General features: G+C 57.7%; 12 protein-coding genes across 12 annotated transcripts; 8 read left to right on the forward strand and 4 right to left on the reverse strand.

The window, feature by feature from the left end:
• Positions 1-616: 616 nt before the first annotated feature.
• TRAVEDRAFT_26179 (uncharacterized protein) lies at positions 617-1,547 on the forward strand. The gene is made up of 3 exons (XM_008033733.1): positions 617-764; positions 833-1,365; positions 1,439-1,547. Exons 1-2 carry the CDS (start codon positions 739-741, stop codon positions 1,350-1,352), a joined length of 546 nt encoding a protein of 181 aa, XP_008031924.1. The 5' UTR covers positions 617-738; the 3' UTR covers positions 1,353-1,365; positions 1,439-1,547.
• Positions 1,548-3,627: 2,080 nt separating this feature from the next.
• TRAVEDRAFT_55916 (uncharacterized protein) lies at positions 3,628-4,641 on the reverse strand. Its single transcript, XM_008034241.1, has 5 exons — positions 4,392-4,641; positions 4,210-4,331; positions 4,058-4,153; positions 3,908-4,002; positions 3,628-3,856 (listed from the first exon to the last, which is right to left on the reverse strand). Exons 1-5 carry the CDS (start codon positions 4,615-4,617, stop codon positions 3,841-3,843), a joined length of 555 nt encoding a protein of 184 aa, XP_008032432.1. The 5' UTR covers positions 4,618-4,641; the 3' UTR covers positions 3,628-3,840.
• Positions 4,642-6,005: 1,364 nt separating this feature from the next.
• On the forward strand, positions 6,006-7,811 carry TRAVEDRAFT_62497 (uncharacterized protein). The gene is made up of 4 exons (XM_008034303.1): positions 6,006-6,298; positions 6,644-6,804; positions 6,864-7,088; positions 7,147-7,811. The coding sequence occupies exons 1-4, from the start codon at positions 6,172-6,174 to the stop codon at positions 7,651-7,653; spliced, it is 1,020 nt and encodes a 339-aa protein (XP_008032494.1). The 5' UTR covers positions 6,006-6,171; the 3' UTR covers positions 7,654-7,811.
• A 1,776-nt stretch (positions 7,812-9,587) lies between these two features.
• TRAVEDRAFT_68861 (uncharacterized protein) lies at positions 9,588-11,062 on the forward strand (the record flags this gene model as incomplete). The annotated part of the gene is made up of 2 exons (XM_008035225.1): positions 9,588-10,238; positions 10,295-11,062. 2 exons carry the CDS (start codon positions 9,588-9,590, stop codon positions 11,060-11,062), a joined length of 1,419 nt encoding a protein of 472 aa, XP_008033416.1.
• A 79-nt stretch (positions 11,063-11,141) lies between these two features.
• Positions 11,142-11,842, forward strand: TRAVEDRAFT_68862 (uncharacterized protein; the record flags this gene model as incomplete). The annotated part of the gene is made up of 1 exon (XM_008035226.1): positions 11,142-11,842. One exon carries the CDS (start codon positions 11,142-11,144, stop codon positions 11,595-11,597), a length of 456 nt encoding a protein of 151 aa, XP_008033417.1. The 3' UTR covers positions 11,598-11,842.
• Positions 11,843-12,988: 1,146 nt separating this feature from the next.
• TRAVEDRAFT_42746 (uncharacterized protein) lies at positions 12,989-14,828 on the reverse strand (the record flags this gene model as incomplete). Its single annotated transcript, XM_008034120.1, has 7 exons — positions 12,989-13,192; positions 13,252-13,468; positions 13,531-13,856; positions 13,918-14,319; positions 14,370-14,459; positions 14,524-14,727; positions 14,790-14,828. 7 exons carry the CDS (start codon positions 14,826-14,828, stop codon positions 12,989-12,991), a joined length of 1,482 nt encoding a protein of 493 aa, XP_008032311.1.
• Positions 14,829-15,484: 656 nt separating this feature from the next.
• On the reverse strand, positions 15,485-16,226 carry TRAVEDRAFT_140854 (LSM-domain-containing protein). The gene is made up of 4 exons (XM_008035227.1): positions 16,036-16,226; positions 15,857-15,970; positions 15,635-15,803; positions 15,485-15,578 (listed from the first exon to the last, which is right to left on the reverse strand). Exons 1-3 carry the CDS (start codon positions 16,184-16,186, stop codon positions 15,772-15,774), a joined length of 297 nt encoding a protein of 98 aa, XP_008033418.1. The 5' UTR covers positions 16,187-16,226; the 3' UTR covers positions 15,485-15,578; positions 15,635-15,771.
• Positions 16,227-16,381: 155 nt separating this feature from the next.
• On the forward strand, positions 16,382-17,687 carry TRAVEDRAFT_26183 (uncharacterized protein). Its single transcript, XM_008033734.1, has 4 exons — positions 16,382-16,569; positions 16,628-16,940; positions 16,997-17,214; positions 17,289-17,687. The coding sequence occupies exons 1-4, from the start codon at positions 16,501-16,503 to the stop codon at positions 17,544-17,546; spliced, it is 858 nt and encodes a 285-aa protein (XP_008031925.1). The 5' UTR covers positions 16,382-16,500; the 3' UTR covers positions 17,547-17,687.
• Positions 17,688-18,473: 786 nt separating this feature from the next.
• On the forward strand, positions 18,474-19,400 carry TRAVEDRAFT_55920 (uncharacterized protein). Its single transcript, XM_008034242.1, has 4 exons — positions 18,474-18,604; positions 18,659-18,860; positions 18,926-19,200; positions 19,257-19,400. The coding sequence occupies exons 2-4, from the start codon at positions 18,705-18,707 to the stop codon at positions 19,288-19,290; spliced, it is 465 nt and encodes a 154-aa protein (XP_008032433.1). The 5' UTR covers positions 18,474-18,604; positions 18,659-18,704; the 3' UTR covers positions 19,291-19,400.
• Positions 19,401-19,736: 336 nt separating this feature from the next.
• Positions 19,737-21,095, forward strand: TRAVEDRAFT_26185 (uncharacterized protein). The gene is made up of 4 exons (XM_008033735.1): positions 19,737-19,910; positions 19,981-20,311; positions 20,367-20,590; positions 20,653-21,095. Exons 1-4 carry the CDS (start codon positions 19,839-19,841, stop codon positions 20,908-20,910), a joined length of 885 nt encoding a protein of 294 aa, XP_008031926.1. The 5' UTR covers positions 19,737-19,838; the 3' UTR covers positions 20,911-21,095.
• Positions 21,096-21,135: 40 nt separating this feature from the next.
• Positions 21,136-21,753, reverse strand: TRAVEDRAFT_26186 (uncharacterized protein). Its single transcript, XM_008033736.1, has 2 exons — positions 21,719-21,753; positions 21,136-21,665 (listed from the first exon to the last, which is right to left on the reverse strand). Exon 2 carries the CDS (start codon positions 21,519-21,521, stop codon positions 21,216-21,218), a length of 306 nt encoding a protein of 101 aa, XP_008031927.1. The 5' UTR covers positions 21,522-21,665; positions 21,719-21,753; the 3' UTR covers positions 21,136-21,215.
• Positions 21,754-22,071: 318 nt separating this feature from the next.
• On the forward strand, positions 22,072-26,869 carry TRAVEDRAFT_68866 (uncharacterized protein). Its single transcript, XM_008035228.1, has 17 exons — positions 22,072-22,538; positions 22,908-22,929; positions 22,977-23,064; positions 23,117-24,430; positions 24,482-24,635; positions 24,690-24,828; positions 24,877-25,056; positions 25,105-25,155; positions 25,205-25,226; positions 25,276-25,383; positions 25,442-25,658; positions 25,710-25,750; positions 25,804-26,026; positions 26,079-26,137; positions 26,189-26,319; positions 26,372-26,549; positions 26,633-26,869. The coding sequence occupies exons 1-17, from the start codon at positions 22,173-22,175 to the stop codon at positions 26,796-26,798; spliced, it is 3,459 nt and encodes a 1,152-aa protein (XP_008033419.1). The 5' UTR covers positions 22,072-22,172; the 3' UTR covers positions 26,799-26,869.
• Positions 26,870-27,231: the final 362 nt, after the last annotated feature.

The following is a 27,231-nucleotide window of genomic DNA, read 5'->3' on the forward strand; positions in this document are numbered from 1 at the left end:
TTCATGCAGCACCCCGGTTCTCCGCCTTGACGGTACGTGATGCTTGGACTACCGATCTCTACACTTGGTCTGTACGCTTACGGACAAGTCTAGGCATGATGTCCGCTTTGCCCTCTTCCAATGTCAAGCTGGCGAGCAAAGCGTCGGCTCCTAGAGGTATATAATCCATCGCAGACTCTCCTCTGACTACACAGTGCCCCCTCAACCCGCCTACCACCCCCGTTGTCACCACCTTCAGCAGTCGAGCACCACAATCATCCCTATCTCCACTTCGTCATGGCACCCAAGACGAGAAACTCCTACGGCTCGCAGGAACCCGGGGACGACATACAGCGCCTCACAATGCAGATCGAGGCCCTCGAAGCCGGCCCCGGATTCGTCGGGGGAGCTCGACCCGCAGCCATGAACAACGCACGCCCCAACAAGCGCAACTCCAACGCGCTGCCTACTGTCACACTGCCTCAGTTGGTCATCGCTGACCAGCCCCCCGCACCGCCCAGGCCCAAGGTTCGTACGCTCGAGGAGCAAATGCTCAGGGACCCAGACGCAGCCCTGCGGCTCTCTCAGCCTCGCGTACGTCTTCCCAAGCAGGAGGCCCCTCCTACGCCGGAGGTGACGCGGAAGCGCACAATCATCTCGCTTCCGCTTATTGCGCCGGCTCAGGGCGCGGGCAGGGCTCCGTCGAGCACTCGAGACAGCTTTCGCGTGCGGATCGTGCCAGCCGAACAAATGAGCACCATGTGGGACGACGATGTCGACGACGAGTGCGTATCCGACCAGCTTATGCAATGTTTATCGTGTCTGATTGGTTTGTGTTGGTTCTCTGTCGCAGAGGACTGTTCGCTTGGCAGGGCACACTCGTCGTGCGCAGCTCAGGGCCTGAGGCGTACACCTACGCGCGCGAGGCTGTCAAAGACTTCAAGATCCAGTTTCGAGGGCATGAGCAACCGCTTGCGCATGCCGCTCGATCCTCCTCTTTTGCAACGCAAGCCGGGAGCGGCGGATCATGGTGTGCACATTACAAAGGCCACCGTGAGCGCGCGCGCGACGGCCACTTGCCCTGCCTCGATGTCTCCCATGGCATCGTGGTCGAGAGACTTTTGGAGCCTGTGCCGTCGCAAGGAGCGGGTGGGAATACGCTCACTTGGTTCATACGGTTCTGGGTGCCTGTGCCGGTCGCTCTGATTGCGCGCGCGGAGCACAAGTCGTTCGTGTGCCAGGCGAGAGTGAAGATCCAGCATGGGGAGTCATCGTCTGAGGAGATGTGGGTGTCTGCGGAGGACGTCGTCGTTGGGATAGAGCGGCTGAAGCTGAAGCAATTGCCTGTCAAGCCTCGTGCGCTCAATGAATAATCTCATAGTACTGGTATGTCCCTCGATCTTTTTTCGGTTATAATCCCAAACGTTCACGCATCTGATATAATACTCATTCCCATTAGCTAATCCACGGCGACAAATGATCTTGTGCGCGAAATATCACCTCGGACCGTCTGTGACATGATACACCTACTCGCCTACACACACTACGATGCATATTCAAGTACTGCGTGTCCATTGTCCGTAACACATATCCTCAGCAGTTCTTCTCTGGTATTTCTCGACCTCGGTGTCTATACGTCGGCGAGTGCAGCCGTGTATATGGCCGGTCTCTTCCGAAACTCCGAGCGGAACTCTAACTTTGCGTCCAAGGACAACCGTATGCGTACATCGATCTACCACATCTGCGCCCTTGCTAGATCCCCCACACGCCGCCTCAAGGGCACCTCCCAGTGCTCTACTTAGTTTTGCCGCCCCGTCCTCAGGTCGGCTCTATTGGTCGCTGCAAGTGAACGGTACACCGTTAACGATAATTCATGCCCGTTTCAGTGACGATCACTCACTAAATTTATCGCAGTTATCCTTGTGGCATCTGCGGCGGGCCTCACCGCGATTTACCTCCCTCTCGACATCCAGTTCACCGCAAGTATCAGGGGCCACCGTACCTATGGAGAACTGCCCATTTCCGATTGAGCTATGCGAGGCCGTTATCGATGGCACGATACCGTGGCCGACCCACATACGCCGCTACTCGCCCCCTTTGGCTCAGCTGACGGTACAGCGCACGCTCTACGCTTGCGCATTGACTTGCCGCGCATGGCGGACTCGTGCGCAGCGTCTGCTCTGGAGCTACGTCTACCTCAAGAATGCCCCTACGGCCATTTCATTCGCATCCGCCAGCCGCATCGCCTCCGGCGAGTGCAGATCGCTCCTGTCCACACTCTGCATAGGCGATGAGCTCCGAGGGACGCTGATCGACGAAAAACATCTGGCAGTAATGGATTTGGCCAACGTGAACGAACTCTTCATGCTCCCTTTCCCCAACCTATTTACACTTCACTGTACCGCCGTGCGATTCAATCTGGGCCCCGGGGTTCTTCGTATGCGCCTGCCGTTCTTCTCTACGGGCAGCTTGAACACCCTAGTGTTGCGGCTATGCATCTTCGACTCCGCCAGGGCGTTCCTGGACCTCGTTTGGGCATTCCCCAATCTCTCCCATCTGCATGTGGTGTACGGCAAGCTTCGGAGAGAAATCCTTACACCTGCAGGAGCCGCACATCTGGCTTCCGTTGGCAATCAACTGCAAGCTGGGAGGAAGCTGACCTCCGTAAACTTCCATCACGTACGCAATCCAGACGCTAAGCTCCTTGGCAGTTCATGTTGGCTGATCACGACCAACTTGGAATATACAGCTCAACGCCTTTTTCGGAGGCTCCATTGGAATTATGCTTACCCGGAGTGTGTTTGGTCCAACGTTGACTCATCTGACCCTCGCATTTTACGATCTCGACGACGCACGTGCGTATGCATCCTCTCAGAAAGGACCAAAGCGGCTCATTATACTTCGCGCTCATGTAGAATGCACGTCCACTCTTCTCGCGGGGGAGCCTTCAAGTTTCCCCTCGCTGATCTTTCTTGACGTGACGTTGAGGCGCCGATGTGCAGACTTCTGCGGTTTCGAGAGAGGTCAAATTCAGTCCGTACTTCAGTTGGCCATCTCAAGCTTAGCCTCCCCGAGCAAACTCGAGTATCTGTGGCTGGCGCACTTGCAACCAACTATCCGTTCCGACCTATGCTGGATGGAGCTTGTGGGTGGCCCAACGGAAGAGCCTGGCAAAGCGCAACGGTTGCGAGAGCGTTTTCCCCATCTCCGCCAATTGATGATAGTGTTCTGCCCATGGAAAGAGGAGACGATGGACGCCTACGTCGAATATTGTTACGAAAGACTGTCCGATCTGGGCAGAGTCCTTCGCTTTGGGCGTGGACCTTTCGGCGTCAATTCGAGAAGCCCAATCGTAGACTACAAGGTTCCCCGGTCGATCCGGCGTCGGTACAAATCTTCGGTAGCTCGCAGTACTACTTAGCCTGGAGTCGTCCCGCTCGGTACCATATGTTCTCTTCCTGTTTCTTTCCCTGCGCTGTCAACGTCAACGGTTCGCCGTCGTTTACCAAATAGTACCATGCAACGCACGAGGCCATTGTACACATGCATTTTATAGGACCCCTGAAAACTCGTATGCAATTCTATCGCTCGATTGGACGATCCTGGGGCTGCGAGTTATACTTCGGAGAAGCTGTCTGCAATATGTGGGTTGCTGCTCATGAACAGTGATGCACGGTACGCCATCATAGGGACCGCACGGAAGAGTCTCCCGTGCTGGGAGAGATACATGATCATGGAGTGAGGGTAGGAGACGTTACAACAGAGCCATAGTGTCCAAGAATCAGTCCATACGAGTCCGGGCCAGAAAGAGTCCGAAACGTGGAGTCCGCACTCCGTTCGAAGTTCCTGAGAGGCCATCGATTACGAGTGCTGGAGCCTGCATGGCAATGAGAGTGGTGCAGGAGAGAGTGCAGGGAAAACTACTCACTGGACGTACCAGCGCTGGTCGGTCGCGACGCATAGCCCGCCTTGGGCATTGTTGGCAGGGGCGCAATCGGTAGACAGCCAGGTGACGAGCTTGGACTGTACGACGCCATGTCAGCACCGAGCAGCAGCATACGACGAATCACAATCATACCCATTCGGTCCGGCAGTACACGAGCGTGGAGAAGTCCTGGTTCAGGAAGTACGTGAGGCACGTCCCGTACTGCATCGTGATCTTGTTCGTGGGGGTCTGTGGAAACAGACGACGTCAGCCTATGCAGCGCGAGACGGGTCTGCCGTACGTACGCCGGTAGCAGAGACGTTGAAGAGCACGCCGACGTTCTGCGAGTCGTATAGCAGGGCATCTGCTATGACGTTGCAGTCGCTAGCGCTGGGGCCGCCGGCCGGAGTGAAGCAGAAGGTGTTGCCTGATACGGCGAGGGCGGGCGTGAGTAGATCATCTGCATACGTTAACAACGTGCACTCACAAGCAGCGCCGCAGACATTGCTGCTCTGCCTCTTAGCAAGGGCAGCCGTCGAGGCGTCTTCGTCGCACTGGGAGTACGAGACCTTGACATTGTGGTCCTTGCCGATGTAGGTCTCGTACGCAACCTGCTCGTTAGTGCAAGTCGGCACGCCTCCGGAGCCGACGAGGGCGGCGGAGGTTGCGGTAAGAGTAGCGAACAACAGCGAGAAGAGCGAGAAGACTTTCATCTTCGGGGTGTTGAGATGTTGGGGAGGGTGAGGAGCAATAAGGACGGGCGTGCACAGCATGAGACGACACGCGTCTTATATACACCAGCCGCGCGCGGAAAGAAGGGTGTCATATGAGCGATGTATTCCTCCGATATGATTTAGAGTACAGGGTGGAGTACGCCGTGTGGCGGGGAGTGTTATGCCCAGTGCCCCAGGATCACCGAGACCACGCGGGATTCTTGACCGGTGACTGGTGCCCGCTGAGTGACGCCCCGCGAGCATCATACGGAGAGCTCCAGAGCAGCGCAAAGATGGTGGACCTGCGGCCAGAAGAAGCCAGAGGGATGCCCAGGTGATCCTCGGCAGGACGGACGGGCGCTTACGTACGCGTAGAAGACTGGCGGCGTCTCGTGTGTCCGCCGCGGCAGAGACCGTACGCTCCAGCCAGGACTCAGAGACGAGTGAATGGGCGACAGGGGGATGCCGGGATGCTCACAAGGAGTGAAAGCCGTCGGCCGTGAAGCAAAGAGGCCCGCCTGAGCTCCGAAAGAACCGAGCGTGTGAAGGGCGAGCGAGATCGTGTCGAAGCCATTCAAGCTTGAGACGACCAATGAAGGGGACCTTGCAGTCGACTGTCGTTCAGTGGATCCAAGTATCCGCACGATACCGACAAGTACGAGCTGCAGATGCCGGATGTCCAGACTGATATCCCGATCGAAGAAGTTAGATTGAACGCACCTGAGCAAAGCCGGGGGCATGCGCGTCGCTGGAGCGGAAATACTCTCGTACTTGCTGGCGCAGTAGATGGGAAATATGGAATCGATATTCGAGAACCGGCAGCCTTGAGGTGCTCATGGAGAGGAGTGGGGTATCTCTATCATCCAACCCATGAGTAGTGGCAGCAGGCGGAGTTCAGCGCAGCTGACAAGGCCAGGTCGTAACCCACGCAATCGCGTACGCTTGGTTTGCATAGGAAGTTGTCCAGGAGAAGATATACGGATGCATAGCCTTTTGCAGAGACAATTGTGGCAGCCACAGTGGCACGCGGAGACGAGGTGGCAAAATAGAGGTGGTCGGAGCGCTGCACAGGTCCGAGAGGCAACGGAACAAAGAGAGTTCCGCTCCGGCCTGAGAACGCCGCGTTCGTTCAGTCTCCGATAGCCCTGTAGTGATCTCGGCAGAAGAACAATCACACTCCGACAATAACATCTGCTAAGCGGACGATGTCGGAGAGTGAAATAGCCGACCTCGAGGCGCGGAGCTGTGGCGTGGCGCTTTGATACAATTGCACACGAGGACAATGAAGACCAGCGTGTTTGCCGGCCGTCTTTTGTGCTCGCTCACTCACGTCTGCGCGTACATAAAGCTCGCTGCGTCCAGTTAGGCTGCATCAGTCTTCTCCTCCCCGACTACGCGCCTCTCCGGACTGTCTAACGAGCTGCTCTTGACGAGAGTTCCAGTCACGAACCACACACGGTCTTTTTCTGCTGCTTAACTTCTCCTGGCCATCTGCCTCCCTAAGACTCCTACATCTCCCACAACCTTTTTACGACGCCCTCAACTACACACACCATGAAGCGCACTGCTATCTTTGCGATCATCTCGGCCACCGTGCCCTACGTCGCTGCTCACGGCTTTGTCTCCCAAGTCGCGATTGACGGGAAGGCCTACGCGGGGAATGTCCCTAATGACTACCAGGGTACGTTTCTCTGTTGACTTACGATATCTCGGATGGGGAGCGGGGTGCGAGCAAGGTGAAGCGGAATGAGAAAGCGGAAGGAGTCGTTCTTGATTGCCTGATTGGGACGCGACACCTTTGGCATGTGAAGGAGATTGTACCACAACACCGTCCTTTACAGCCTGTCGCTCTCCCCTGCTTACCACCACCACCACCACAAACGTTCACCCGAGTGCACTCCCTGCGCGCGACATAAGTTCTCGACCGTTGTTTTCCGAGCTCTTACCTACCTCGCAACTCCCGCTCTCCATTTCTTCATGCGAAGCAACGCCGGGGCCCTGAGCTGACCTGTTTCACTTCACCCAGGCCCGAGCCCTATCCGCCTTATCTCAGACATAAGCCCCGTCAAGGGCGCGTCCAACCCGGACCTCAACTGCGGCCTGAACGCGCAACTTGCGGAACTGGTCGTACCTGCCAACCCGGGTAGCTCGGTCGAGTTCCAGTGGTCGGGCGGCGCCGGCCAGAAGGTGCGTACACATGCATCCCCTTTCCGCCAGAACATTCATCCTGATCCGTACGCTCGCAGTGGCCACACAATACCGGCCCCCTTATGACTTACATGGCCTCGTGCGGCGACACCACCTGCGACAAGTTCAATGGCTCCGACGCGCAGTGGTTCAAGATCGACGAGGCGGGCAAGAAGTCGGGCGATTCCTCCACATGGATCCAGCAGGATATTATGAACGGCGACTCATTCACGGTCACTCTTCCCCAGGACCTTTCCCCCGGCGACTATCTTATCCGTCACGAGGTAAGCACCACCGCCCACACGATATTGCGCCCGGGCGCTGACGTCTACGTCTGCGCAGATCATCGCCCTCCACCTCGCCGTGACCAAGGGCGGCGCTGAGTTTTACCCGTCCTGCACACAAGTCCGCGTAGGCGGCAGCGGCTCCGGCACGGCCACCGACACCGTGACGTTCCCCGGCGGCTACAGCGACAGCGACCCGGGCATCTTCGACCCCAACGTCTTCGACTCGGACGACAACTACGTGTTCCCCGGCCCCCCTGTCTCGAACCTCGCCGCGACCTCCGCTGGTATCACACCTCCGGCGAGCGCGAGCGCGACCTTCCCCGCGGAGGGCGCGTCGGCCACTGCGACCGGCGGGTCTGGGTCTGGCTCGGCGACGAGCGCCACCCATGTGGCGTCGCCATCTGCTTCCGCAGGCACGAGCGCTGGCGTGGCCACTTCGGGCTCGCAGTCGCAGTGTCGCCTCAAGAAGGGCTCGACGAAGAACGCGACGTCAAACTTGAGCGTGAGGAACATGCCGCGGCATTATAGCCGGGTTATGGCGCGCATTATGCACTCGAGCTGAGCGGGCGGGGCGAGGACGACGTGACGACGGATACATACAGGGCAGGCTCCCATGACCGCGACGACGTGCTGATATTATTTGTAGTTGTAGATATACGATCTTTGTAGCGTTTAGTTATCGGGCTTTTCAGGCTGTAATCTTATATCGGGCTATCCACGAGCTGTTTCCGCGCGACGACCGTTGAGTTGTATCTTGCTTTTTCGGTATATCTGGGTAGAGGTAATCGTGGCAAACCTACGGACTCTCGGGCATGATCTGTGAGTACTGCCTGTCCCGAGACGAAGTTTTCGGGATACTCACGCGATCTTCTAGGTTGAAAACGGTCGGCCATCCACCTACCGCTCAAGACACCGGTAGACCTGTTCCACCGGCACGTTTTAGCGTAGTGGAGTCGCCGCGCTTCTCCATTTCGAGATATCTGCGCTGATCGCAGTGGGTCCCGGCAACCGAGTAAGCAGTGGACGAGAATGGTGTAGTCCATAACGGAGTGGCGCCCGGGGAGCCCGACGTGCTGGGGCCCGGGCCCGCCGTACACACAACCACAACCTCTGATTGGCCGGGGCGAGTTCGGGCGGCGAGGTCCCGTCTGTCAGCGACTCGGAGGACAAAAGCACGCAGGGCTTGCGAGACGAGTTCAGCCGCCACTTCCCGCCGCCCGTTCGGGTCGGGTTCCTGTTCTTCCCCGGGGGGAGGCTGCGAGGGCGGCGCCCTCGAGCGCAGCCGGTGAGTACGTGCATAATTTTGGGACAGTCAGCGTCGCCGAGGGCGACTTCGGCGTGAAAATATTCACAGCGAAAATCATTCACCGGCGCCGTACACACGCTGGGTCAGCGAGCGGCGGGTATTACATGAGAACCACTTTACCATCGCGTAGCGGTGCACCGTGTGTCATACGCCTCATAATTCTAGATTACTCGCCGCATCCCGAGCTACATTAATGGCGTCGTAAACCGGATATGAAAACGGATATGGTACTCCACTACTGACGCAGTGACGGTCTGGGTGTGTGGTGTGCCCTCGATCAGCCTCGGACATGTGCGAGTCCTTTGCGGTCGGTACTCTGAGCACATGGGCTCGATTGAGATCGCTGAGAGAACCCCGGCGGCTGACTTGGGTCCGCAAAAACTGGGGTCTGCCCTGTGCAACCTCAGAGGATCGCGCAAGCCAGCACCGGCTTTCTGACTGGCTACGCAGGCGAAGCAATTCTTGGAGTGCGCTCGGGTCGGTGATCTGCTGCACAAGCAGGCTGGGTGGTGCGAAGAGGGAGGAGAGGCTAATGACATTGCGGCACTGGATGAGCGGATGTGGGGGCGGATCTTAGTGGCAGCCCGATATGGGAGGCCTGTTGCCGGATATGGACGTGCCTGCGGTTCGTTGTGAGCCCGCGCACGAGTTTGCCTCGCCGATCGGCGTCTCCTCCTCCCATCAACGCCTGCGCGCAGCTGTGGGTCCCGCGAGTCCCGCATCCCCGTCAGTGGTATGCTGCAGCAGCATTCGCGTGTGCGTACCGCGTGGACGTTGGAGTGCAGCTCGCCTTGAAAATGGAACGCAGGTGAGCACGGCGTCCCCCATTCTCCCGCTGCCCGAGCCTCGCTGAGCAGCAGACTTTGCAGCGACAAGAGCCCGTCGATCAGTGTGTCCAGGCTCGCCCGACGGGAGCGTGGGGCTCGCACATAATTCGTCCAGGAAAGGGATAGGCTGCGTGCAGAGATCTCGCAGTGGCCACTGCCGATCTGCAGCAGATCCCAATTGGGCCCGATCGGCCTCGGAAAGGAGCGTCGAGTGAAGTGCGACGCCCACTCTCCCGCGGAAGCAATGGATATGGCATCCGAATATCCGTCGCGCATTTCCTTCTTCCTCCATCCTTCTTCCACCCCTCAAAGTCTATATCTTCAGTCCTTCCCGGGCCTTGCTTCGTCCATCATTCCTTCACCATGTCCACCGCACACCTATCCCTCGACGACTACACCTTCCCCGGTCCCAAGCAGCACTCTTCCTACGAGCTCACTTACGCCCTGGGGGCCCACCAATCCTCGTCGCTATACCCACACGCTGGTCTGGATGCTTCCTCCTCCAACCCGCACCGCGACTCGTCCGCGCACTTCCAGCACCTACCGCAGGATGCCCCGCACCACTCTATGTACATGCCCGACCATCCCGAGAACTTCTTGGCACAGTACTATGTTGGCCTGGGATACCCCAACTACGACGCGCACCTACCTCCTTACGCTATGCCGCAGCGCCCTCCTTCACCCCGGACGCTTTACACCGCTAATTCCGGCTGGGGAGCCCCCGAGGGCTACGGAGCGCCCGTAGTTCCGACTCCGTCTAGCTCGACGTTCCTGCACAACCTCCAGAACGTTATCGACTCGTCGCACACCTCGCAGGTCCAGCACCAACAGCACCAACAGCAGCACGAGCACTCCGCCCAGGTCGCTCAGCAGCAGTCGGTCGGGCCCTCTTCGTCCTCATGGACGCTGTCCGGCTCGCTCGACCCTGCCACCGGTGTCTTCCAGCGCAGCGTCGAGCATCCCCGCCTTCGTACCGCTCAGGCGTGCGAGAAGTGCCGTGTTCGCAAGGCCAAGGTACGTTGTTATTTATTGTCTCCGTCGACACTGCCTTACATAAACCCAATTTATAGTGCAGCGGAGACCACCCTGCTTGCCAGCGGTGCATGTCCAGGGGTCTCCAGTGCGAGTACGCCCCGGAGCGCAAGATGCGCGGGCCGAACAAGCAGAAGCGCAAGAGCGTCTCTCAGCGCCACGAGTCCTCGCCTTCTGGGGATCGCAGGAGCTCCATTGCGTCGATCTCCTCCACCATGTCCTCCAGCTCCAGCGCATCTGTCTACGACGCAAACGCAGCCGCCGCGGCCGCGGCCACTGCAGCCGTCAACCGGAGCGCTACTCGCCCTTCGAGTCGCAGCAGTGCCCATGCCAGCATGCCTTCCTCTCCCATGCGCATCGAGAGCACCCGTCCTCGCTCCACCACCATCGCGCTCGGTGCCATCCAGCGCGCCGCTGAGTATGTGCCCAGCCCCCTACACTCACAGCGCGGTACCGGCTCTCCACCCCTTCGCCAGCGGCCCCCGCCGCTCGACCTGAGCGACGCGCGTCAGTTCAACATGCGCTACCCTGCAATGCTAGCGCAGTACACTCGCGGCGGCGAGCCCATCGGCGCATACGGCTCTTCGTCCGCAAGCGCCAACGACTCTGTCGACGGTCGTCGGCCGTCGCTTCCGCCGTACCTCGTTGAGGCATACTCCCGTATCGCGTACTCCCACAGCGACGCACCTCCGCCGGACTCCGCAGCGTTCCACCAACCCTCTCCATTCGTCGCCCCTCCCGCATCCTCCTTCACCGAGTCATCGGACATGGCTCGGTATGTCCCCTCCCACTACCACCTCCGTTAATACCCGACTAATTGGCGCCCCTCTGTCCCCCTCCCATCATAGCTCTGACGCCCTCGACTCTGACGCCATCGACTCGTTCATGTACCCCCCGTCCTCGCCGCACGACCTGAGCGCGTACCTGCAGAGCTCGCCCGCGGACGCGCTCTCCGTGTACTCCAACCCGCGCTCGAACTCGTCCGACGTCTCCGCGCCCATCACGCCGCTCTCGCTCTCCGACAGCGGGAGCATGTTCGATGGCATGCCGTCCGAGCTCGCGTACCCCGCGTTCGAGTCCGTGTTCGCGCACGCGACATCCGCCGAGCCCGAGGCGGCCGACGCTGCGTCGGGCTTTGGCGAGCATTCCTACCTCGCGGACGGTATGCAGACGTATGGCGATATGGAGGACGCGCTCCGCCCCAAGAGCGCGCCTGAGCCGCTTGGCGCGAGCTGGGACGTGTCTATGGATGACGACGAGACGCCGCGTGCGGACAACGAGCGCAAGTTGTCGCATGTTGGACGCCTCATGGCGGACATGACGGACATCGTGCTCGCATAGCAGGAGCTTACGGGGTCGCTTTAAGTCCCAATTAGATGTCTGATCCCTCTACCTTATCACCTACATTACTGTACTCCATTTCGTGCTTCATCCTGTTGTATCCATTACTCTGCTCGCCGCATCCCGCTGTATCCAATAGTCCCGCTCCAATCTTTCGCTGCTCTGTATCACATAGAAATCACATCGCTTTACTCCAACTTCGTCCGCCCGCCTCTAGCCAGTCACCCACCGCCCGCAGCGCACCTCGTATCGTGCGCAACGCGGCCACCTACCACTCCGCTCTTTCGCTGACTTGACGCGGGCCCGTCCTGCCCCGGCGCGCGCATCCTGCCATGCCCGACCGGGCTTGGAGACGCTTAGACATGTTTGCTTCCGCATCCCACCCGTATTCCGACCGCGCCGACGCGTCGCTGCGGGACGGCGCGCCGCAGCCCACGTGATTGCGCGATCCCGCCCTGGAGGGCAGGCGCACTCTATCGCCAGTGCTTGGTGGCGCGCGCGGGCAGACAGGAGCAGCGCTGTCACTCGCGCACGCCGGGAGCAGTCGCGATCGGCTGCGCTTGCGCGGCGGTGCCGCCGCGCAGACCTTGGGATTTGCGAGGTGGAAGGCGTGACGGAGGCGTGCGCGCGCGAAGAGTGCGGCAGCGAACTTGAATCTGGAAGGCGAGGCTGCGAGGGCTGGTACCTGCAGGTTGCGGGATCGAGGGTGGGCCGCGATCACCTGCTGGGCCGCCGGGAGTCTGAGGCAGGGGTACGTGATCGTGGATCTGCAGGATCGAGGCGTGTACGTTGGGTGCGAGGACTTGTGGGGGCGAATGTAGGGGCTATGGTGCACACTAGTACGCCGCGTGGGTGCAGTAGACAGTTGTGGGTGGTCGTGGTTGCATGGAGTGTTGATGGAGTGTGCTGTCCCCTACGAGGCACGGCTGATAGCAGTGTAACCAGTGCAGCTGGGTTCGTTTGGCTGACGGCGTCTTGGTATCTCGGTTCTGAATGTGACTGCGGGCAAGGTCCGAGTACTCCTGAGTGTATCGTGGAGCGATTCGCGCATGCGAGATCGACGTACACTGTTCGAATTCGAATGAACGATACACCAGATATCATGTGTACGATAGAGGAGGGCCAGGCTCACATTGCGTGTCCAGAACGGGCGGAAGCCATAGGGTCAAACGTCCATATTGAGTACCAACGCGCCATACAGTACCGGAGCGCCGCTCCAAGATCGCCATGGCGGCATTACAACGGTGTGTGCCAACATGTCGGCTACATCCAAGAGCAGTACAGAACATAGGGGTAGTCGTTCCAAGAAGAGCGGGTATCCGCCGCACGACCGAGCCAACGATGACCACGTCACAGACGGGGCAGCATACACGGATACGGAGTCGCGAGGTTCAGGAGACGGAGACGACGAGCGACCACACAGAGGTGATGGTCTGGATAACGGTGCAGATACCGAAGAAGACGGCGAGTACCGTGCCCCAGAACATCCAGGGCTCCTCCTTCTTGCGCTTGTGGATGTCGCGCCGAAGACGACGGTACCAGCGCCGCCGCCGGCGCAGCTCGGTCTCGATGATGTGCACCCGTCCAGCGAGGAGCTACCGCAGGCGTAGTGAGCGCCCGAAGGAGACGTTGGGGAAAGCGGGACGGGGCATACCTGAGGCGGGTGGTAGGGCATCGGGTCCTTGTGCTTCTTCTCGATGATGCTGGAGACGACGGTGAGGTCGTCGTACTGCCCCCGCCGCTCGCGCTCGGCGTCGATCTTGAACATCCCGAGCGAGATCGGCAGCTGGTACTTCTCGCGGAACTCCTCCTTCACGAGCGCGCCGTACGACTGCATGATCTCGTCCCCGTAGTGCGCCATGCCGATCGCCCTGTCCAGATTCGTCAACGGCGGAAATAAATCGTAGTGCGGGGGGGGGCGCCCCACACGTACCTCGCGACTTTGTTCCTGTCATAGCTGAGGAGCAGCGCGATCTGCTCCGTGGAGAGCACATACACGCTCACGGCGTTCCCGTTCAGTTTCAAGTGGTCAAGCATGAACGGCGTAGGCTCGATGATGAAGTCCTCCTCGATGAGCTCGCGCGCGCTGAACGTGAAGCGCTCCGGTCGCTTCGCGCCCTCCGGGACCGGCGGGAATACGATGTTTACCGCGCCTGCGAAGGTGCGCGGCGGCGTTGGCACCAAGGCCGGCGAGAGGCCGACCACGGACAGCAGCCCGTCCATGAGGAGCCAGACGTACTTCAGGTGATCGGCGTGAGGCTGTCCATCCGCGCCGCATACAGTCAGAGCGGTGCGCGTACGCGGCGCGGTATGCACGCACCTTGTCATTCAGCTTCGCGGGCCAGTGTGGTGTCGCCTTCCGCTCCTCCACATAGCGATCGACGAGCTGGTCGTCCCACGGGCGCTGCTCGAGGTACCTGACGAGGGCGCACATGTTCTCGACGCTGTTCCACGTGCCGTACCCATCGAGCTTAAGGTAGCAGATGTTGCCCGTGGTCGGCTCTGGGAGGCTGTCTTTGTTCTCGAAGAGCACCGCTGCGAGGCGCGAATAGAGCGGCGCGGTGAAGAGGCGCCACGCGATGCTGGACCGCGCAACGTCCGTGTCATCAGGAGAGGGAGGGCGCGCCGGTACAGCAGGGGCCACAGGCGGCGGTGCAGGTGCAGGTGCAGGTGCAGGTGCAGGTGCAGTGGCAGTTGCTGGTGCGGATATCGGTGGAGGTATCTATACATGTAGTCAGTATTGGCACGAAAATTGAGAGAGATATCACATACAGAAGTAGAAGAGCTAGTAGGCGGAGGCTGCACGATTAGAGGCTGGGGAAAGAGGGAGGTAGGGAGAGATGCGTCATGCGTCGTTGTGGACTGACAGGATATTTATCGTTCGTTTAGTACCACTGTGCACCATCAAACTTGCGCAAGCACGTACGAATGGCTGTGGCATTGGGGGCGCTTGCCCCTGCGTCGGCTGCGGGAAAGCCAGAGGGACGGGCATTGGAGGAGGGACAGCGGCGCCGCTGTTGGACGACCCTGCTTCGTTTTGACCCTGCTCCTCGTCGTTGTCGGACATCGCCTCCACAAGACGTGCCAGAAGAAACGCGTTGATGAGAGCGTTGAGGTTGCCTACATCCTGCTGAAGGTGATCTCGACAGTTGATATTGAATGCGGATACTGCGTCAAGAGAGACTAGCTCACCAGAGGTATCTGCTCTGCTGCGTCGTCGTTGGTGGACATGTTGGGGGGCTGCTGTATCGTGCGATGAAATCTGGGGGCAGCTGTTCGCGCACTCGAGGGGGCTTTATTCCACCCGCGATGAGGCGCTGCCGCCTTCACGCTGCCGTAGGTGCGGCAATGTCACTCACAGCATCGCACCGGCCTGCCTATCCAACAAGGTTTCCTAGAAGAAGAAAGGACTGCGTGACACTCCGCACCGAGTAGAACAAGCCAGATCCGTGAAGGACTATACACGGCGCAGTACCAGGCGGTTCTATGAAAGCAAGAAGCCAGAGATTCGTGGGGATTCGTCCGGGGTGGCTGCCCTTGCCCACGCTGCCGTAGGTGCGGAAATGTCACTCACAGCATCGCACCGGCCTGCATATCCAACAAGGTTTCCCAGAAGAAGAAAGGACTGCGTGACACACCGCACCGAGTAGAACAAGCCAGATCCGTGAAGGACTATACACGGCGCAGTACCAGGCAGTTCTATGAAAGCAAGAAGCCAGAGTATCGTGGGGATCCGTCCGGGGTTGCTGCCCTTGCCCTAGTGTGCTGATATTTGAGTTCAGTCAACGGCGAGGTGTAGAAGCAGATACGACCGCTGCGCCGAAGCGGGAGCGCACGGAGTCCTCATGTAGTAGCACTGTCTTAGGAACGTCTTCGCGTACTGGTTGGTGAGAAGCACAGACCGTGCTTGAAGCGTGTTGACATTTACGTCGAGTACAATGCTGGATACTTGCGCGGCGCTCCGATGGAACTACATGAAGCCTACGCGTGGTTTCTTGAGACATGACGGGCAATGCACAATCGCATCGTGCACTCACTTTTTGTCTAGTGTACACAGCAGCCTATTCGCAGCACATGGAGAGTGACTAATAGAGAATCATCTCTGTTTCTTGAGGTTTCTCGTTCTGGAACGACTTTCGGAGAGGACAAGAGAATCAGGGTCGGACCAGGAAAACTATAGGGCTTCGGCCGCGGAGATGTACAGTACTGGGAATGATCGTTAACGATCAGAAAGACCGAGATATGGAAACAGCACTGACCATTGTTTCCTCTGATGAACGCGTCTCCGTACTTGTTCGTGACTCTCCCGTTGACATGCTCCTCCGTCTGCTCCAAGGCGATGTTCATGTAACCATCCAGACATGAAAGTATCCCTATGACAGTCATCCATCAGCTACGTGAGCACACATACCCGCTCAGCCACGCGTTCCAGACATACCTCGATAGTCTACCCCAGAGGTCAACCGAACGACGACGCGTTTGCCGACCACTCCCTTCAAAAAGTCGGTCGGCGAGCCAGAGGTCATAGGTGGAGGGGGAGGCGACGGCTCAGCGGGTGCAGCAGGGGGAGGGGGAGTAGACTCGTCCATGCTGTAGACTGAGTGTCGTGTGGGACGTGATGGTCGTCGCAGACGGTGAGCTCGCAGTTGGCTGCAGCACCGACGGCAGCGCCTAAGGCCTTCTTAGCGCTCATTTCAGGCGCCCTGGATGCCGAGAACATCGGAAAGACATACAGTATGTTCTTGCCGCCCAGCCGCGTCGCTTGCCGGGCCTCTCTCCTCTCCTCCTCCATGTTGCTCCGTTCATGATGCAGACGTCCCTACCGTGCTTGGCGCCCCTTCATCTTCTCTGACTCGGACTGGTCGGATCTCGGCTACAATCGTTATAACGCCCTGAGCGCGGAATGTCTGGCGATGGCGAACGGGTCGTCGACGGAAAGCTGGGACGCTTCGTCAGAGGGGAAGGGCTCTTGGTGTGTTTCCTGTAATGCATATATCCCCCGTGACACTGAAGAAGGTGATACTTCATAGTCACACAACTTGGCGCACTGGACGGTGGCCACTTTGCTGGTGGTAGGCTATGCATATGAAGTGCGAAGCCGACGTCGTACCCCCAGACCTATCACATCGGTCGCGAGCATGTGGTCACCGCCAGCGGAACAAACATACGGCTTTATAGCCTTGGCATATTTTGGATCCATCCCTTTCGAGCGGATGAAGAAGCTGAGGGAAAGCGATCGGGATATGCGAGCGGTGGCCATAGCGTCATTGCAGCAAGGAGAAGCGTGGTTCAAGACTAAAGACTCTCCGAACCCGACATCGTCTTTTCCGGACACAGACCCTAGTGCGTTGCTAGACTGCACCATACATGTTTCGGAATCTCATTCACATGACTCCCAGTCGGTTTGGGATTGCCTTCCCCCGGTGACCGTCTATCCTATCTTGCTTGGAAGATCCGCGGGCATATATTTCTGGACGATCGCGCGTGGCTTCATTTCTATCGTACGCTGGCCCTTCGCTACGCGGACAAGTACCCAGATATCACTGCGGCCGACTGGGACATATGCGTGACGCATTTTGCCAGTACCGCCTTTCTGGGTGGGCATACGGCGCCGGTAGTACGTGTCTTTTCCGGAGTCTACTCGAATCTATACATGGGCTGACGTACATTTGCTCGTATGATGGGTGGTAGAAGATCTCACTTGCTTCCCTCGACATATTCATAGGCGCACTTACCATCGACGCGCTCATGAGATTGCGATGGACGTCGCCTCCTCGTATGCTTCGTCTCGGTCTCAACCGCATCACACAGGTGGCGTGGTACATCGCGATATCTGGATTCTCTCTGTTTTCCGTACCGCATCTACCAGCCACGCTACGCCCGCTGCAGCTGCAAGATAAAGCCCGCGTCGCCGAGATGCTGCGCGAGGCATACCCGGGTGTTGGCTGAAAACATGGCTTGCGTTGTTCGCTCGCAGTCTTAGCATCTTACGCGGCATGATAGACACCGTTTGCACTCATTTGCTGTTTTGTAGGTTGCTCTCGTTATGGTACTATTACTTACTCACTGGTAATCAGCTTTAGATACCCCCCACCGCTCTCGCATGCTGTATCGCTTGCTTTGCGTATATATAACCATCTCTACTCTCGTATCTTCGAGGGAGCCTCGTCAGCGTGGGTCGCTGCACGCAGCGTTCCTCAGCGTTCCTCAGCGGACACATCAAAGTCTCGGGAACACAGGTTCAATGGATGTTCGATGGTTTGACGAAATCCACCTGCTCATTCACGCGAGGCCGGTCGTAGTACCATGGGCTCTCCCGTGTCGAGGAATTGGTTGTCGCAAAAAACGTAGTGGTCGTTGTGGACAAGGACACCGAGTTCGCCGCCGGAGCAGCGGTAACAAATTAGTGCAAGGCCCAGTTAGCGCCCATTCAGGCGCCTTGATTTCCGCGAAAACATGCGCTGAACGTCTCTCTTTCCTCGACGTTGTTCCACTATGACATTCATGAGACAGACTGTTCGTCTTCACTAGTCTTACTCGGGAGACTACGGTCCATCTATTAGGTACGGAATGTCCGGTGATGGCGAACATGCTGAGGGGACCCTGGGACGCATCGGAGGAGGTTTACTGGTTCGTCTCGTGCGATACGCGTTCGTATGTGTATCATACTGATACACGGGATACCCCACAGTCCCCGGATATCAACTACTGGCTACTGGCTGGGCTTGCTGTAACATTGATCCCCAACGTGCGCGGACGCCGCCATCTCCCAACGCCCTCCGTGTCGGCCCAAAGGGCGTATCTCCCACCATTATGGCAAGGATACGGCGTTCTCGCCATACCACTTATCTGTGACATTTACACACAAAAGGCGCAGGAGCAGATGAGGAGCGACCGGGATCTGCAAACGCTGGAGGCCAGAGCACGTTTACATGCAGGAGTGTGGCTCAAGAAGGCTGAAGCTTCTGCGAACTCGATGTTGGAGTCTTTCCCCGACACAGACCCTGGTGCGTTGGCATTTCGCGCTAGCTGCGAAACTTTGACTGAATTGCGAAGTTCAGTCGGCATAGGACTCCCTTCCACTGGTCATGGTATCGCTTACCTCGCATGGAAGTTCCGCGGGCACCTCTTCGTAGACGATCACGCATGGCACCATTTCTATCGCACGCTGGCCCTGCGCTACGCAGACAAATACCCGGACATTACCGCGGCCGACTCGTTGCCAGTACCGCATTTCTCCTTGACACAGTAATGCCGGTGATGGTGAGTGTGATCTCGACTCCCACACGACAGCGGCTGACATGCAACTGCCATCCGATGTGTGCCAGCGCTTCTCCTTCAGCTGCTGTATGGCATTCATCGGCGCAGTATCCCTCAACTTCATGACATCGCGATGGGCGGCGCGCCCGCGCATGTTGTTCCTCGGTCTGGACAGTGTCGCGAGGCTGGGGTGGTATGGCACGACCCCGTTCGTTTTGGCTTTCACGTCCATCGCGCTGCACTATCGTCGTCCGCTACAGCTGCAGGACAAGGCCCGCGTGACCGAGATGCTGGGCAAGACTTATGTGGATGTCGACTGGCAATACGGCCTGCTCTCAGGCAGGTGAGTGACTGGTCTCAAACTCGCTCGTGGTGCGATCTTACTGGTGTTGCCAGTAGACGTCGTTTGAAGCCTTGGTTTGATGCCGTGTAAGTTGATTTCAGTATTTTAGTGTTCGCGATCTGGTACTTAGTATACGGTACATACCTTCCACCGCTCTCACACGCTGCGTCCCTTGCTTTCTATGATATCTAAACCTGCTCTCCCCTCTCGCCTCCGCGAGAAAGCGTGATCAACATGGCGTGTCGCTGCGTGTACATGGTTCCTCAGCGGGCCCGTGAAAACCCCAGTATCATGATGTCAAGTCGATGCGGAAACATTGTAATTTGTGACCACGTTCGATGGTTTACTGTTTGACAACCAGATTTGTTACAAAATCCATCTCGAGGACGGCGTCAGTACTAGTACTCAGCGCTCAGCGTCCAGCATGTGAAAGCATTAAGCTTTCCGCAAACATCGGAACACCTTGCCGTCTAGCCGCATCGTCAGCGTCAGCGCTTCAGCTGCCCGCTTTCTCATTCTCTCTTCCTCCCGACATGACCTTGCGTATCCATGACACAGTTTGCTGTGCTTAGAACACTGCCGGTTTCTCTGTCTTTGGCCGGTCTTGCTCATGGGACTACAACTGGCGTACTCACAGGATGTCTGGTCATATTGTCAGCGAAGATACCGACGGCAAGCTAGAACGCTACGTCAGAGGGGAGGGTCTTTTGGTACGTTTCATGCATTGTGCAGCCCTCTCATCGTCACCCTGACGCATGAATGAACATAAACTATGTACAGGCACCAGATTTCAAGCTTCGACACTTGGCTCTAGCCTGGCTTGTCACAAGCCTCGCTCTCGAAGTGGGCAAACGCCGTTCTCCTAAATTACCCGCCACGCCGGCCTCAAGCGTGTATTCTCCATCCATATCAAGATTTAGACTGGGAATCTATGGCGTACTCGGTGCAGAACTCTTTGCGCTTCATTCCATAAACAGTATGATGGAGCAGGTGAAGAGCAACCGCGATCTGGGAGAGGTGGCCAGGGTTGGGAGGCAGCAGGGACAAGCATGGCTTAAGGCTGAAGCCCTTCCTGTCTCTGCGAAGCTGACTTACCCAGACCGGGACCTCGGTGCGTGAGCAGTCCATTTTACCCTGCAGCAATCTCATCGTCGCGCATCGTTCAGCTCAGCCAGGACTGCCTCCTCCTCCCGGCGAAGGCCTCTCCTACCTTGCATGGAAGATCCGCGGACATGTCTTTTTGGACGACCGCGTATGGCGACACTTCTACCACACACTGGCCCTGCACTACGCGGAGCAGTACCCGGACATCACCGCGGCCGACTGGGACGTCTGCGTGACACACTTCTCCAGTGCCGTGCTCGCGGACAGGACGCTCAAGCCTCTGTTTGTGAGTGTAGCGCTCCTGCCGTCTGCCTGGCTTGGCACGGCGGCTGACATCCTCCATGCTAGGGCATCGCGAAGACCTGCGGCTTGGTGTTCTTCGGCACGACGTTGCTGCACACGGTCATGGCCTTCGCATGGACGTCGCGCCCCCGCATCGTTATCCTCGGTCTGAACGGGATCGCACGGGCGGCCGTGTACGGCTTCTCGTGTCTGGTTACTATGCCCCTCTTGCCGTTGGTGCTGCACTATCGGCGTCCGCTGCAGCTGCAGGATAAGGCACGCGTTGCGGAGATGTTGCGCGAGGTGTATCCGGATGTCGAGTGAGCGTGCCTGGTTTGCGTTTGCGGGTAGGCCTTCACTTGCCCATGGTGTGACCTTACAGGGACCGGTAGACGTTGTCTGCGTCGTTCTTTGCTTTTTGATTCTCTCTCATATCGTTATGTTCTCTGTATATATCCCCACCGCTCCTCGCATGCTGTATTTCTTACTCTCTTATCTATATCATCGTCCCCTCTCGTATCTTCTGCGTGAGCTCGTGAACGTGGGCCCGTTAACGTGGTCCGAAGCGCACACAGGACTGCTCGGGGTAACATCTCTGTTTCTAGTGGTGCGTACTTCACGTACGATGTCTATACTCTGGCTGGCTGGCACAGCGAACGCGCTCGCAGTGACAGACAGTGATGTGTACTCGCTTCGTTTTCCTGCCCTCCGCCCATGCGCACACCTATATTCTTGGCATCTGAGGCCTGAGGCCTGAAGGTTGACTCGAGACGGCTGCCTTTAGCGACCGCAAAGCCCGCTGCACTCTTGCCGTCCAATGAATTACAATGGCATCTGCTTGGCGCGATCGTGTGCGCACACAGGGGAGATACCAGCACTTCGCGTACCTGCATAGCCAATGCCATTCCCCAGAACCCTCGAGACAGGCGCCGCATGGCTCATTGCCGTATTGTGCAGTACTTTGGAGAACAGCACCGTCCGATAAGGCGTTTCTGTACACATAGCGTTTGACTGGGGTCCGTGGCCGGATTCGAGAAAACTTCATGACGGATCTTACCCCCTGTTGAAATTGAGAGCACCTGGTAGGGATTATTTCAGAGCATGTCGCTGAACAGCACTCTAAAGCACTCACTGGATTGGCCCCACTTGTCGGCCGATTCCAATAATAACGCGGGCATTGGTAGGCGTTCAAGGTACGAAGAGTGACTCACGCCGGACCGGTGAGACGTCCCGCGTGCCACTCTGCGCTGGGCAGCAGCCTTCCGAGCATCCAAGAGGTTCCGTGTGGATGGTTGCGAGCTCACAGATATCGACACGACGCACATACAGTCGCACAGCCAGGGGGCGGATATGGTGGAAGGAGGCAGATTACGTCGCGGCGCTAGACGAGCAAATCTTGGTGGCGTCGAAAGAGGCGCCCATCCATTGCGGCGATCGGCCGGTTGGCGTGCACCGTTTCCCCGCGTTTCTCCTCTGCATATTTATCTGGTCCCGACCACACATGACTATCGAGCCTCCTCTTCATCCCCATCGTCGACGACAACGCCGGCGCATCTACAGCAACAGCCACAGCGACGAAGCGCGGCATGAGCGACCCGCGCCGCTACGATCCTCGGCTCGGGGACGAGGATGAAGAACCCGAACATGCTCCCCCACCTCGCTCCGTGCGCCGCGTGCGCATTCCGAACGATGTAGGGCACGATGCGGAGGATACGTCTTCCCCGCTAGGCGGCGCGCGAACGGAGAAGAGCCGCGCGGGGCTTGAAGAGCCCCGTAGAACGCCTCCTGTTTCTTGGGCGTCGCGCATCGCGAGGTGGAGCCCGCTGGACCTCTCCTGGATTTCGGCGAATTCGACTTGGTCAAATTGGAAGCCCGCGCTCCGCTGCGCTGCCGTTTGCTTTGTCTCGGCGGTCTTGATGGTCATCCCGAGTGTGTACACTCCCATGGGACAGGTGAGCCTCATTTAAACAACATCTCTCGTAATTTGTTAGATGTGTTCTCCTTGCGTTGGGTCTTTGGGCGGCTTGAAATGTGGAGTACATTATAAGAGCGGGGGTAGTGTGAGAGATTCAGAACGATGAACCTCCGATTTCTCTCCTGACGCCCTCCCACTCTCACCGTTCTCCGCCGCGGATCATTGTTTTTACATCCTCATACCCCAAAATTCGGCCTGTCTGCTATTTGATTGGAGCGTCGAGTTGTGGCCTGCGATCAGAAATGTCCTACCACAATTGAGGTCGAATGGAGAGGAGGAGTGTGCATATATTTTTCCGACCAATCTACCCTGTTTACGCTTTACTCACCATCCTACCATCTTTCAGGGCAGCTTCCTGATATTGATATGTAAGTAGTATCTTGCGTAGCGCAAGTACTCTTCTGACGCCTAGTAGCATCTTTTTTGGATGTGCCGTCGGACCCGTTCCTTGCCGTACTCGAACGCGAACTGATATTCCTGACTTTCGTTGTCGCCGCCTGGGCGTGAGTGTTTTCATTATGCTTTAACGCGCCATCGCTCATAACTTCACTGCAGATACTGCTGTCTGGGCATTTTTCTCGCCAGTCTTGCTCGAGTACACACCGACTACAACGCTAGTCTGGTCGCCATCCAATCAGGACAGTATGTGGAAGCAGGTCCCACCGTGATCCTCGCGGTTTTTGTGTTCTTCGGCTGTGCCTTCTTCCTATTCGTCAAGGCACGCTTTGGACCTGGACCCTATCTGTTCGCCTCGATCTTTGGGTGTATCTGCATCGACATCTCTATGACCACGGCGGTACTGTTCCCCTATCCCTATTATCTGGTGGGCCAGGTCATTGCGCTTCCGCTCGCAGTACATTGCGGGTTATGCATTTTGTTCTCGGCGATCATCTTTCCATCCACGATCACGGCTCAATACACCCACACGCTCTTCGCAGTACTCGATCCCTTGAATGACTTTCTCGCGAACCACCGGCGGGTACTTACCCTCGATCCGTCCTCAGAGGATTTCAAGTCCACCGTAAAGGCTATCACCGGCGCGCTCGGAAAGTCGGACGGAAGGCTTGGGCAAGCGGCGGCGAACGTGCGACTGCTTAAGCAAGATATCGTCTATGGGCGCTTTTCTCCCGCCAACGTCGGGGCGTTCCAACCTATCGTCCGCCGCCTTGTCACTCGCGCCAACGGGATGGACATTTTCTTCACCCTTATCGAGCCTATGAGGGAGAAGTTCCCGGTCACCCCGATTCCTTCCCGGCCTGCAACTCCTCGTACTGGTACGCCCATGAGTACACGCCCCGGATCGCCGACGACCCCTAGCACCCCTCTCCCCGGTTCGCCTCCGAATGGGCTGCGGGAGGATCCAGAACAGATAGCCCGGCGGCGGCGAAATTTACAGAAGCGTGCCCTCGAGCACTCGCACGGGCACAAGTCGTTCTCGCGAAAGCTGCACCTGCGTCTGCGAGAACACACCGAGGAGCACCACCACCATCAAGTGCATTTCTCGCTCCTCAATTTCGCGCATACGCTTTCGCCGCTTGCGAGGGTGTCCACGACAGCGTCCGCGGAAACGGCCGTGGGCGTCTTCGAGTCGCAGCGATACATGGCGATCGAGGCGAATCGGCTAACGCATCCGGACCAGAGCGACGTGACTGCGCACTTTGTGCAATTGTTGCAGGGATCGTGTGACGATTTGCTTGAGACCACGCAGGGCGTTGTGAAGGGGGTGCAAGCTTGGTTTGCTGAGGCGCGAAGAGGCAGCTTCGGGGGCAGGGCGAAGATCGAGAAGGCACGGGCCGAGCGGCTCGCGAAGTTGGAGGCCCTCTGTCAAGGCGTGAAGGCGGCTCTGCAACGGTTCAAGAAAGACAAAAGGTGCGTGGCGTCGGCCGTCTGAGAGTTTGCTTGCTCACTAATTGCGACTAGACATCGCGTCCTGGATCCGTACCGCTCAGCATTCGACCCGAAGCACGTCAGTGCGATGGGCGGCATCTCCGAGCCTCCTCCGCACCGCTACCTCTTCCACTGTTACATGTACCAGTATCATCTCATGCGCTTCTCGAGTATTCTTACCGAGCTCGTACGTCCTCTATTGAGCGAACGAGTACAAATGCTGATAATTCAGTCGGTGTAGCTGGATACTATCATCAAGCTAGAGAAGGAACACCCGAAGGCGCGACTGTGGTGGCCCGGTATTCCTATCCGGAAGATGCTCGAATGGAGCCCATGGACACCATCGGAGGACATGGATAGGGATGACGACGAAGACCCTGGTATGTCGGCCGTGGATAGTCCTCACGCGATGCTCATATAGCTCGTAGATATTATCCAGGGCATTCACCCTGAATGGAACGACGACCTCGGGATAACGCGGCGGCGCGATCCCGATGCCCTCCCGCCAGCCAATGCATTCCAGCATGTGATGCACTGGGTATACGAGGTGGTGACGGCGCTGGGTCGTGGGAACGCGCTGTTCGCTCTCAAAGCTGGGATGCTAACAGGTATGGTGCTGTTACGTATCGTGTGCGATGTGTATTCACCCGCTTCAGTCATACTATGCATACCTAGCTTTCTGAAGGAGACGGCCGCCTTCGCATATAGTACGTTCACCTTTTTTTTCACGAGGAGTCTGGTCTGATAGTTGTCCAGGGGAGCGCTTTGTATGGGGCATGTGCGTATCACACTTCTTGAAGATGCGATACGATCTGACTATCTCTCAGCTTTATGGGACAGCTCACCTTGGCGCGGTTCCGCGGCGATACAACGTTTGGGCTGGTCGCTCGTATCGTGAGTACCTTCATGGGCGGAGTTATCGGCACGACAATGTGGTATGCCTACATCATTCACCCCGAGTTTGTGCAGTATATCTCATTCTCGCACGAATAGGTACATATCGACCGGGTCTGGGAATGGTAATCCATACGGTCTTGCGGCAGTCATCGGAGTCTGCGCGCCATTCTTCTTCTTTTGGCGTCTATACTGGCCCGTCCCGCCGATGACGAACATCATCCTCTTCGTCACCACAGGGCTGGTACTCGGCTTTTCGTGGCAAAATACGCACACAACCCTGCCGTTCCGATTCATGGGTTGGCAGCTGGCATGGGTGAGTGAATGTCGGGTGTCCGCTTTCGCAAACCGCTAATGCTCCGTCCAGAGACGTTTCGTGCTGGTCGTTTGCGGCGTCACGGCGGCGTTGTGAGTGTATCTATTTCTGCACTCTTGTGTATCTTATTGTTAACCTCGTGCAGCCTCTTCTCATTCCTACCCCCGTCAACAACACTGAGGAAATACCAGCGCCTGTCTATGTCGACTACAGTCTCCGAGCTGGGGGCTGTGTATTGTTCGATTGTCTCATTTGCGAACACCCGAGAACACCAAGAGATTTCAAGAGGGGATATCGTTCAGAGCCTTGTCGCTATTCGCCTCAAGTTGAAGCGATCCATAGTGTTGAAGACTAATATCGTGTACGAGGTAGGGCTTGCCAAGCTTCCATTTTGTTTTCGAAAGATTGACCTGGAAGTAGTTCTCACTGCGAGGGCGGTGGCCGTCGGACAGATATCAGAAAATACTGGATCTGCAATTGTACGTTTCATCGCGTTCTGCACCGGTTTACGCCCTCATATCTTCCCGCAGGCAGATCGCGTACCTACTCTCCCATCTGATGTCGGTGGTAGAGCATCTAGAGCCCGCATGGTCGCGCGCATTCCTACGCCGGACACGGTTCCTTGACGCAGACTTCCAGGGAGATGTACTTGCTGTGATCAGTATGTCGCCACCCGTCGCCGAAGCCGCGATGTTCTGACACGCTCTGACCAGGCATGATCTCGACGGCCCTCCGCACGGGCAACCCGCTCCCCCAAATAACGCCGTGCCCGCTCCTGGACCGGTTCATGATCCATACGCACGGGCTGAACGTAATACGGCAAGAAGCCGACGATGATTACGGACTTCCGAGGACAATGACGATTGATACGCTCGAGAACGAGCAATACCTGTATGTCCTGCTTCTCTTCTGTCGCCGCGCCGTGCGCCGGACGTTCTCTTCTGTGGCTGAATCGCAACTACGCGATATACTAGGTGCTTCTCGGTGGGAGTCACGACTGCGTTCGGCATCGTGCTGCGGCTCGATAAGCTCATGGTCGCCACCAAGGAGCTTGTCGGCGAACAGTACCACATCCACGGCATCGGTGTCCCGGAGCTTCGAAGTGCCCCCGTGGGAATGAGGCCGTCGAAGGACGTATAATTGCGTCGCCGGAGGCCCCCGCCATAGGTCTGACATCCGTATATTTCTCTGTTCGTCTTTGTATCATAGCCACCATCTCAGTGATTTCGTCCTAGGTCGATCGTGCGTCAGCACCGACCATCTTTAATCTTGCGGCGCGATCGCATTCGTACGGATCCGCGCTCGGAGCACTGCTGATCTGAGAATCACGGGTAGACTTGAGTTCACGGGCGTGAGCCTCCGAACGCAGTCATGCGTCTTCTTGACATTGAAGACGCTCGGTGTTACGATGCAGGTTACACGCATAGCCGGAACGCCGGCATGGAAGGTGCGTCCACCACATGTCGCTGCATCCCTCGGCGCAACTTCTCTGCGAAGATCTCACTTCCTCCGCAGACTTCATTGCTCGATGTAACCAGGGCAATTGGGAATAAGCCGTGCGCCCGCGCATCCG

Source organism: Trametes versicolor, assembly GCF_000271585.1.
Source record: "Trametes versicolor FP-101664 SS1 unplaced genomic scaffold TRAVEscaffold_1, whole genome shotgun sequence".
NCBI lineage: Eukaryota > Fungi > Basidiomycota > Agaricomycetes > Polyporales > Polyporaceae > Trametes > Trametes versicolor.